The sequence below is a fragment of the Rhinatrema bivittatum genome, chromosome 14 (genome assembly GCF_901001135.1).
Source record: "Rhinatrema bivittatum chromosome 14, aRhiBiv1.1, whole genome shotgun sequence".
NCBI classification, from domain to species: Eukaryota; Metazoa; Chordata; class Amphibia; order Gymnophiona; family Rhinatrematidae; genus Rhinatrema; species Rhinatrema bivittatum.
The window spans coordinates 43,393,583-43,405,609 of record NC_042628.1 but is presented as its reverse complement, the minus strand read 5'-3'; the positions used below and the strand labels follow the sequence as shown (position 1 = coordinate 43,405,609).

The 12,027-nt window shown below is 37.6% G+C and overlaps 1 protein-coding gene across 3 annotated transcripts in view; it reads right to left on the bottom strand.

Annotated features, from left to right (window-relative positions):
- Positions 1-12,027, bottom strand: part of CLUAP1 (clusterin associated protein 1) — a 229,824-nt gene that overhangs the window by 19,623 nt on the left and 198,174 nt on the right. For all 3 annotated transcript variants that reach the window (XM_029576921.1, XM_029576920.1, XM_029576922.1), the window contains exon 11: positions 5,560-5,615. In XM_029576921.1, the coding sequence (XP_029432781.1) occupies positions 5,560-5,615 (56 nt within the window). The remainder of the gene's footprint in view (positions 1-5,559; positions 5,616-12,027) is intronic.

The following is a 12,027-nucleotide window of genomic DNA, read 5'->3' as shown; positions in this document are numbered from 1 at the left end:
ATACATGTTCAATAAAGTACAATAATTGCACAGCTTATTTAATTCTTTTTCACACGCTGCTGTTCAGTCAGCTCTCTCAGAATTTTAATTAGCCCTTGTTTAAATCAAAGTCCATCTGCTAATTCCTTAACTCTTGTTCTTTTTGATATGTGAGGTGGAGGTGGTCAGTAATAGGTGGCCTACAATCTCACATCTACTTCTAATTAGGAGCAGCTAAGGGCAGATTTAAAGCAGCAGAACAAAAGAGGAAAATTATTAGAGTGACTTTGAACATACAATTTCAATCCAAATAGTAAGATAATCAAGATACTCTAAATTATATAAGCATAGGGATAGAAACATAAGAAATGCCATGCTGAGTAAAGGAATGGCCATCAAGCCCAGCATCCCGTCTCTAGTAAATCCAACTACGTGCGCAAGTATTTTCAGAATGGTATATGGAGTATTTGGAACGAGAGGTAATGGTGGTGTGGCCACTCAGCAACAGTGATCATAGTGCAATCAAATCTGACTTAATGACTGGAGGGAGGACATTAAGTAAATCTTTAGCTCTAGCATTAAACGTTCAAAGGGAGACTTTGATAAAAGGAGGAAAACAGAAAAAAAAACCCTGAAAGGTTAACAGTTTACATCAGGCATTGACGTTGTTTAAAAATATCATCTTGGAAGCCCAGTCCAAATATAATTCATGCATTAAAAAAAGTGGAAGGCAGGCCAAAAAACTGCTGGCATGGTTAAAAGTTGAGATAAGAGGCTATTTTAGCCAACAAAAATACATGGGCTTGAGCACCCCTGCCCGGAGCCCACATATAACTGGGCGCTGTGCAGGGAGGCTCGGTGCGGCCCAATGGCAGAGATGGATGGAAAGATGTCAGAGAGATGCTCATGATTGGGGGGGGAAACTCCATGGATATGGCTGTCTCCCCCAGTGTTAAATGTTAGCTAGTCATCCCTGAGCATGTGCATGGGTAAGAATGTAAGAAATACCATGCTGGATCAAACCCTTAGTCCATTCAGCCTAACATCCTATCTATAACAGTGGCCAATCCAGGTCACTTGGAAGTATTTATTTAGATATTTTATATCCCGTCATTCCACGTATAGATCACAATGGTTTACAAAGTGACATTCATAGTTATAACTCAACAAACAGACAAAGATTTGTTACAAAGGAGGTATTCATAGGCATGCATTAATATATATCAAGTAAAATGTTCTAGTACATAATGAAAATAGTATGGATAATTAAAACAAAATGATAGTTTTCTCATCTTAGTCAGTGGGTTATTTTGAGAATCTTGCATTCTCTCATTTGATTTGTTCTTCATGATTTGATTATCTTTTGTCCTTCTTGACTTTGTGGTTCTGTATTTTCTGATGTTTTTAAGTTAATTTATATACATTTTTGAATAGTTATGTTTTAAATTCACATTTAAATCTTTCTATCTGGTAAAATACGTAACGTCTCAGGCAGAGAATTTCAGAGCTTTAGACCCGCTATGGAAAACACTCAATTTCTTATTTGCGTCAGATGTGTGCTCCGTATTGTGGGAATAGTCAATAGTCCTTTACTTTGAGATCTTTAGTGTTCACTGAGGATTGTAAGGTTGTAGTGTTACTCCTTACAAGCCAGTGTTATTGGAATGAATGATCCTGAATATTATCGTTGATACCCAGTGGATCCTAATGTGGAGATCCCACTGCTATTGCTCACTCTCAGAATAAGAAGGGGTGATCCCTACATCTACCTAGTAATTATTAATGCATCTGTCTTCCAGCAACTTATCAAAACCTTTTTTTTAAACCCAGTTATACTATTAACCTTCACCATTTTGAGGTAAATGCCATCGCTTGGTTGTGTGTTGACTGAACAAAAATACTCTCTTAAATTTGTTTTAAATCTTCTACCAGTTCGTTTCTTGGAATGTCCCCTAATACTATTTGAAAGGGCAAATAACTGTTCTATATCACTCAAGATTTTGTAAACCATCATATGCTCTCTGTCATCTCTTCTCAGAAATGAAGAGTCCGAATTGGTTTAGCCTTTCTTCATAAGTGAGTGGTTCCATGCCCTTTATTCATTTTAGTTGCCCTCTTTTGTACCTTTTCTAATTCTGCTATATTTTTTGAGCTAAGGAGAGCAGAACTGCACACATTAATCACAGTGTGATTGCACTAAGGATCCATACAGAGGCTTCATGGTGGTATTAGTTTGGTTTTGTACTCTATTCTGAATAATTCCTACTATTCTACTTGCTTTTTTGACTACAGCTACAAAGTGAGCTGAAAATTTCAAGGTATTGTTTGCAATAATTTCGAGGTCCTTTTGTTGAGTGGTAACTCCTAACATGGAACTCAGTATTGTGTACATATAATTAGGATTATTTTTCCCTCATTCAGCACTTTGTATTTGTCCACATCATAGTTTACCTTCCATTTAGCATGTGGAAGATAGTATACTGTGCTATTTTGCTCACTCACTAAAGGCAAAGTAGCATCTGAAATTCTTTAAATGTGCACATATGCTAATTTTAGCATATATGAGCTTTTGGCCAGGACTGGATTAGCATGCCCACGGTCTGTGCGCATGCTAATTTTAAGGCTCTATAATCTTGCAGTTTCTTTGAAGCATGATTTTTCTAGTTGTTAGCTGGGGTAATGCAGTATATGTTGAAAAGAAATCCATTCCTTATGTTTTGTCAATTCAGACTACTCAAAATTATTCTCAAATGACAGACATACAATAATTTCATATAATGGGGAACAAAGACAACTCTTTTAGATATCATTCTATATATTGTAGTACTTTTTTGCCATAATAGGGAACAGGGCCTTGGATGCTTAATAAATGTCATAATTTTCATCTGTAGATCTCCACAAGTTAGTTAATCAGTACTTCTATTGAAAGGGGTTGGAAAAGAAAACAGTTCTGGCAACCAATTCGAGACAATACAAAGAGCAGATAACTAAGGGTTCAATTTTCAGATTGGCCACACATCTACAAAGCCCATGAATACTTTTTAGCTGCAGACTTAGCACTAATTTTCAAAGTGAAAATATGCACATACTTTCACTTTGAAAATTGCCAAAGGAAAAATATCCACACACATTTACATCTGCTATTTTATACAGGAATTTTTCTGAGTAAACATTTGTGAATACTTTTGAATTTTCAGAAGTATGTGTATAGTTCAAAACCTCTTTCCAATCCTACCCCTATAACCTACCTCCTCCTATTGCGGGTAAAATTATGCACATAAGGGTAGATGTGCGAGCGGTTCCCGGCGAGCGCACATGGACGTGGCTATTTTATAAGATGTGCGGGTTGGCGCATGCATGTTATAAAATACGATTCCCGCGCACACATGCGCGCCGGATTTTAATATCCTTGCACGCATGTGAGGGTGGGTTGCCTCCTCCACAGGGGGGGGGGGGTTTAAAAGAATCGCGGCCTTTGCCCAGCTCCTTTCCAGTCTGCTCCTTTATTGGAACTTCCCTAACCCTATCCTTCTTGCCTCTTCCCCTTGACCCTTAAACCTACCCTTGTTATCCCCAATTTGTTTTGTTTTTATACTTACTGCTGCTCCGGAGCAGAAGTAAACTCCACGTGCTGGCTGCCGGGGCATGCTTTCCCGGGACAGCAGCTAATGGTGCTATCCCTGCCCGCCTCCCCCCCCCATCTGCTCCCAGACCACTCCAGGCCCAGCACTTCTGCACGTATTGGGCGTTACGTGCATGGCTGGGCCCTTTCTAAAATGCGCTCGGCTGCGCAGGGTCCAGCCACGCGTGTAACCCCCGGTATTTGCGCACACGGGTCTTTTAAAATCAACTTGATGGGGATAAATTTTAAACAAATTGATACGTATAAATGTAACTACTATTGTAGCAATTTTCAAAAGTCCACTTACACATGTAAAGTGCATTTATACATGTAAAACACAATTTTAAGCATGTAAATGCTTTTTAAAAATTCGGGCCATAGTGGATGGGCAATTTTCAAAGAGCCCATTGCCATGGGTAAAACACTGCTTGAAAATAACCCTCGCTTTCTCCTGGGTTTTAAATAGTGACAAGAACTAGCTTTGTAGAATGATTTGCTATGAACACTCCTAGATATTTGATAAAGTTATGTTCCCATTAAATTACTCTGCAAGTATTGTGCGTGCACTTGTCTATTTAAGATTTATATGAAGAGTTTCTGTCCTCTCTTTCTCTGGAGTCTCCAACATTTTCGGTATGAGTACATACATAATCCATACCAGCGTTTTTAAGAAAAACAATACATTTCAAGTAAAATTCCCCTCAATATCTAGCAGAGCTCTTTAAAACCCTGAAGAGTGGTGATAATACTGAGGAAACATACTCGGGACCAGAAGAGAGCTTAGCAGCACATTTCTGGCACCTGACTTGCATAACATCTATGGGAAGAGTGAAAAATAATGTTATTACTCAATTTAAATAGTGTAGACACACACAGTCACAAAAAATGACTTGTCCAGTGCTGCACAGGGAGGTGGGGTTCTATTTCTTTTTGTTGCTATTTTTCTTGTTGAGGCTCGATTATTTCACAAAAATGGGAGAAAGTGTTACACTACAGAATGTCAGAAGAAATGTGATAATTTTATTTTGAAAATTTGATTCTCTTGATGGCTGTTTTCTTGCAAGTTAGTCACTGACCGTAACAACTACTGTTAATGAGTATATTATATTTTACGTTGGTTCATTTCACTTCTTTCTAAGTTATTCTTTTATGTGCCTTACTCAATGTATATTTCTGATTTCTTTAACATGCCTTGAGATTTTTAAATGCAAAATTGTGAAATAAATGATGATTTAACAACACTTTTTGTGTCTCAATATTTATGAAATATTCATAAAAAAGAAAGTGGAAAAGTGACATATTTAAAGTCATACAGAACAAGTAGGGCAGCGGGAATGAACTCATAGCCCATATGTTCTCCCGAATCATGAATTTAAATGCTCTAAATGCTCCTTCTCCCTGCACTGCTTTCTCTTGCTTCATTCTGAAAGGAAGAAGAGATTCTCAAACTAGGGGGAAGGAGGAAGGTGAACTCCCCAGGTGGTGCTGGGTGTTTGGTTTGACATAACTTTAACTGAAATATATTGCACTGCAATTTAAAAGAATCTAATTTTACTAAAAATAAACAAAATAAAATAAAATGGAGTGAAACATTACTCTAATTTATGGTGATCCATAAATTGAAGTATCACAGAATAATCATTTGTAGCTCATTAACCCTATCCCTTTCTCAGCATATTCATGGGCTGTGAACCATAGTCCTACAAGAAACCCTAGTTCAAGTGATCCTCTCTTTTCTTAGCAGTAAACATCATGCAGAGCTTTTTCTGAGAAGCAAGAGTAAGGAACCAAAGGATTCAGTAGTTCATATCCTCTCTTAGCAAGCAGGTATTGCTGGAAATTAACTTTTAAAAAATAATCATATAGTCCTGAAGATGCAAGTTGTTTAATTAACAAAAAGGGAGAGAGATAATTGATCTAAAAAATGCCTTTACAAGCTTAGGTGCTATATTACTTACATCATCCTCACTTTCACCACCATGCATTGTCCCCACAATACGAGTGCTATTTCTTCCTGTGGACAGAGAGGAAAAATAACACGTGTTAAAATAACTGGCCAAAAACTAGTCCAGTCTGCAAAACAGAATCCACGGATCACTGCAAACAACCTGCTGAAAAGCTTAGCTGACGCTGGAGTAATTATTCACAGAGCCACAGTACAACATTGTTTACACAATGATCTGCATGGAGAGTTGTCGGAACGAGTAGATGTGACTCGGTTATTTACACTTTCGAATAATAGAAGGACTAGGGGGCATTCCATGAAGTTAGCAAGTAGCACATTTAAGACTAATTGGAGAAAATTCTTTTTCACTCAACGCACAATAAAGCTCTGGAATTTGTTGCCAGAGGATGTGGTTAGTGCAATTAGTGTAGCTGGGTTAAAAAAGGTTTGGATAAGTTCTTGGAGGAGAAGTCCATTAACTGCTATTAATCAAGTTGACTTAGGGAATAGCCACTACTATTAATTGCATCAGTAGCATGGGATCTTCTTAGTGTTTGGGTAATTGCCAGGTTCTTGTGGCCTGATTTGGCCTCTGTTGGAAACAGGATGCTGGGCTTGATGGACCCTTGGTCTGACCCAGCATGGCAAGTTCTTATGTTCTTAAGGAAACTTTTTCTATGACCTCATTACAACGTCTAAAATATGCGAAACGAAATCTTGATATGACTGAAATTTTTTGGAACAAAGTGCTTGGGACTGATGAAATGAAAATTGAACGGTTTGGCCACAACCACTTTAATTTCCATTTCTTAATAATGTTTCTGACAATTGAAATTGCTAGCTGGAAGTGTTTATAGAGGGTTTTTTTTATAGCCTTTCCCTGCTGGGTAAGAGTGAATTATCATCATTTTCAAATGTTCGAGAACTGCTGCTTAGAGGAGCCCATTGTTGTTAAAAAAATAGATAGAACAACAATCACAACAACCTGAGAAGTTAGAAGGGTCAGAGAATTTGTTCAAATGTGGAATTATCTTCACCAAAGTAAATGAGTCAATTAACTTTTTGTGCCTTATTAACTTAAAAAATGAATGAATCAACGAAGTGTGTTCTAACTTTTGCACATGCCATATCAATTGTTTTATTATTTTCATTCTGTTAAAATCAGCAAGTAAATAGTAATTTTGCTTTAACATTTTTAGAAAGATGTTGCATTTAAGTTTGTGAATAAAGTCAAAGGTGCATCAATATACAGTACATTAGAGGACTGTCCAAAACAGATTATCTTAGATGATAAATTTAATGTCAGCAAAGTCCAATTGATAAATTTAACAAAGATAGGTTTCTAAAATACAAGGACATCACATTACTTATATCAGCATCAGAAACAAAGGAAATTAAAAGTATTGTTCGTCAATAATTTCTAGATCTGTTGTCTCTAAAATTCATTCAAGTTTAACGTAGGCACACCACCAACAGCTCCTTGATCTATTTGAGCATAAGAGCAAGGTGCAGAAGAAAGGATAGATTTTAATAGATGAAAACTGTTCTGTGGAAATATGAAGAACATCTGTAAGATATCTTTTCAAAATCACCAAAATCACCAACAGCTCTCCCATTATTTTTAGGAAAATTCAAGAACCGAAGATGAAGTCTTCAAGAAGAATTTTCCACAGACTCTATATGCGACAAGAAAAAAGCCCACATTCTTGTATCATAGTTTGAATATTCACCATATCTTGTTTTAAGATATCCAATTGACTTCCAAATTCCTGCAAAAGCAATTCATGACTAGAAACCTGAGTGCCTGATTTAAAAAGCATTTACTCAAGTAAAACTGGCTTTTGAAAATTATTACAATATACGCCATTGAATTGTCCATAGGATTTACTCATGTAACTGCACTTTACTTGAGTAAATGACTTTTGAAAATTGCTACAATAGTATTTACAGTTATGCGTGTAATTCCTTTTGAAAATTACCTCCTCTGGTTATAACTTGAACAATACAATGTCCATTTTTGAAGTGGAAACAATCAGAACTTTAGTAAATTGCTCCAAAAGTTCCCACAAAGCATCCAGATTAATACCACCTTTTTTTAAGCTTGCATGCTAACTTACCTGCTCCAAGCTCATAGAGAGTGCGGAACCAGCAGAAGAATCTGAAACAGTATCAAGATGAAAAGCTGAAGCTCGCAATGGTGCTGGACCCCTTTTCAAGCCTAAACAGGGCCAGGAGAGTCTGTGCGAGCCAAGTTGGAAAAATCAAGAGAAGCTGCAAGTTCCTCAGCCCCCACCTGCACAGACACTGGGATCGCATCATCATCCAGCATTGGCACTGCATCCCGGGAAGTATCAGGCCTCTGAAGCGGCAGTATCTCTTGCTCCTGGGGGCTGAGGGAAACCTCCTCACCAGGCTGGATCATCGCTTCTTTGATGAATCCAGAAGCGGGGACTGTACCTCTGGGTAATACAGGCATAGTTGACATGAAAGACTCGATGGACTGCTAATCAGGTAAGTGAGTAGTCTCGGAAGGATAAACCTTCATGTTACCTTTCCTCTTTGGAGTCATAACCAAGAAGAAGAAACCAAAAGAAATGAAGTACAGGGACAGTGTTTTCCCGTTTAACCTCTCACGACCATCTTGAAGGGACACACGTAACTGGAATGGAACATAATAAGCAGTAGGAGTGAAGGATAAACTTAAATTCAAAACATCATATTCTGCTGGTGTCAAGGCACAAGAAGATAAATTGAACACCAAATCCAAAGAATGGCCATATAACGTACCCGATTGCACAACCAAATGGGACTGTGTATCCAAAATGCCCAACCACCTCGAAGACCCACTGGTGAGTTTCAAACTTTTGTTTAATGTGGTGATTTTGTTATATTTTTGTTTATTTAGAAAGAGATGGAACAGATGACTTGGATGACATGAACAGCTTTACCATCCATTGTTTGAAGATAATTTTGTATATGAAGAAGTCCCCAAAGTCTCATAAGCATGAAATAAGGAATTTGAAGGGTTAATAGTTGGACCCTCAGGGTTGCAAAACATCAGAGCCTAATCTAAGCTCTTCACTTGCAACCTGGAGATCCCAAGCTATATTATTTCTTAAGTCACATGTTTAAATTAATAGTTTAGGGCTTCTGTCCCTTCCGACACAGCTGGAGTGGGAAAACACGGTCCATGACAGGTGACCTACTTGTATTTCATCTACATAAATCTACTCATTAAAGATTGATGTCGCTTAGCATCTGTCATATTGGTTGATTTATCTTTTGAAGTTTAAGGATCTGCATGTATCTTGGTGCTATACTTTAATATATTGTTTCTATTCATACCAACTAACCCTTGATCCACTGTTACAGAGGTTCTTTGCTGTCCTTTCTGACTGATGTCTCTTTCCAATAGTAAAAATTGCCATTGAAATATGATCTAGAGAAGTCAAGACCCTCCTCTCAGATTAAGAGAAAATAAAAAGCAACTTTTCATCTCCAGAAACAGCTAAAACAACTCCACTGTTAGCCTCAAGGAATCTTACTTAGCTTGAATTTCCTTTGCAAATAGCAGGGAGGCAGAAGATGAGGGAAACTCTTGTAGCTGCAAGGAAGACTGCTCCCCAAATGATAAGATACATAATTCAGAGAGCTTCCCTGCTTTATGTTGCTGTTTCAAAAGAATGCTGGTGATGTCTTCAGTTGCCTGCAACAATCCACAGAACCTGGAGGGCTCTGAATCAGAAACCAATTCAACAAGAGCCAAATAAGAAAATGGCTCCAATGTTGGTTTCATAATTTTGAAGGGTTGACATGAATCTTACCAGAGCTCTTGCTTTAAAGAGCTTATTTCTTCAAGAGAGTCAGCTGGCATCGAACTGGGCTACAGTTCCCTCAGCAATGAATCTTTGCGAACAAATTTGTCCCATGGGATCAAATAAATGGCTTCTTTTCTCAAAAGAAAGTTAAGTTTCACCCTTCCTTTCCCCATTTTGAGATAATAAAAGAGAAAACAGATGAAAATAATTGGACCCAATGAGAACAGACAAAGCGTTTAACATGTTATGGTCATCTTCAAATTCTAAAACTTAAGGTTCCTTTTCACGTGTCCAATTATAGTTCCCATATTTTCATTTTATTTATTTATTAATTAAGAAAAAAAGAGTATGTACCTTGAATTCTTTTCACCCTTGTCTATGCTGTATTCATGCTTTATATGTATCAGTGGAATGTCTAAATGGGGCTCTGAGGAAGGTTCATTGTTCAATTGTTCATGTTGTATACAGGTTTTAAATGCATCATTGTAATACCCGCACAGAATTCTGTTGAGGATCAGCACAGCAATGCTGACAGCTTGTTTAGAAAGGGAAACAATGGGGATGTGCATTCTTTTTTAACGAATGCCAAAAATACAAAGAATGAGGCCATTTTTGGTTCCTTCCAAATGAAAAAAACCCAAAACAGCCTCCTATGAAAATACCCCAAACTTTTAGGGTATTTTTGTATTAGTGTCATTTAAACAAAACAGCAGACCTGACGGGACCTTCCTAGTGGCAAGGCCTAGCCTGGGCCAGGTCCTGGTGCTGAGACCTAGCCCCGAGTTAGGGCCATGCTCAGAGGCCTAAGCCCAGTGTCAAGACCCTTGTGTAAAGTTGCCAGGGCACCCCACCCTGATCCCTACTTATCCCTTTCCCAGACCTGCTTACAATGGGCAAGAGTGAGTCCTAGTTGCTTCTTCTCAGGTCCCAGTAAACATGTAAGGAACGTTGTCCTTGTTGAAGTGATGTCACTTGGCACCTTCCACTGGTGTGGCCGATACTATTTTGATGTAATATTTATATAGAAATGTACGACCACACTACTCTTCAATGGCCTTATACAGCAAATATTAAAAATAGATTTTAAAACTGCAGGTTGAAAAATTAATACAGAATTAAAAGCATTTTGTTACAAGCAATTGGGGATAAGCTTTAGTAGGTATTAGCTTTATAATTATGACTATGCTGGAAGTTGCCCTAATTTTTCAGTTAAATATATCTACCAAATTATTGCAGCTTAATATATCATCCTCCTGGTACGTCAAACATATTGCTAAACAGGCAGTATTGGTCAATCATGACAGCCCTATGCTGTTTAATTAATGCCCTAAATGGATTACCCACCCTCAGCAAATTTACAGCATACATCCTTTACATTAACCATTATTCTTAAAGGAAAGTTGTACTCTTTGCATCCTGTGCAGTATTTCAAAACTGTTAACAAGTGAATATGTTTTCAAAGGAATTATGCGTGGAAAATTGGTATATGTGCACGTAAGTAGCCTGTATTTCTGTATATGCTATTTCATAAACAGCGAAAGTATGCTCATATTTTTTATTCCACGCAAACATTTCAATGCGCAATAAAAGAGCTGAATGGAGAGTTCTGGGATGAGGCAAAGAGGTACACACAGAAGTTAGTATTTTATAAGACATTTACATGAATATATGAGAGAAATTACTCATGCAATTTTACACCTACCAATTAACTAGTACAACTGATATCAGACTTGTCTGTTGTCTGCTATTTTTAGGTGGGAGGTCTGGGTGAACTGGGGGGAGTTCAGGGTGAGGTAGTAGGAAGGTTTCAGTCAACTAGAGATGAACTAGGTAAATTGGCGGAAATATTGGCAAATTGGCAATTTCAAGCATGCACACATATTGTAAAATATAGCTGTCTGTTTATAAAATAGAGAAACTGCGCTTTCAATGCACTGCAAATATTTGCGTGTACTAAATCATACGTGCGTACTTTCAGAGCTGAACTATATGGGATTTTATAAAACTGTGCAGCAACTCGCTGCACAATTTATAAAATATTAGGAAAAATCTCTGCATGTCTACTTATCTACACAAATACAGTAATGCAAATAGATTTGAAAGTTATCCTCAACGTATATACTCCTCTTTTATCAAACAAAAATATTACTAATGTTATTATTTCTATGTATGTTCTTTTGATACAATTCCTTGTATTCCTATTCTTGGAAGTAGTTGCTATTGGGAACAGTGCCAAAAATGTCATAATACAGATTAGTAAATGTCATAATTTAGTAGGTGTTGCTATATGTGTGTGTTTCTGTTCAAGACTGTTGTCACATAAGGGGGCTGATGTAATAAGCCGCACTAAATCACCACACTCAAAAAGCAATTATCCCAATGTTCAATTCCACAGGACATCCAAAATATACATTGGTCAAAAAGCAGAGTTGCTTACTTGTAACAGGTGTTCTCCTAGGACAGCAGGATGTTAGTCCTCACACATGGGTGACATCATCAGATGGAGCCTGACACGGAAAACATGTCAAAGTTTCTAGAAACTTTGACAGACATACTGAGCATGCCAAGCATCCACGCAGGGGTCCCTCTTCAGTCTTATAATATAAAATTTGTGAAAAATAAAATAAACCCAAAGAAAAACCAACTCCGTGGGGAAGTGGGCG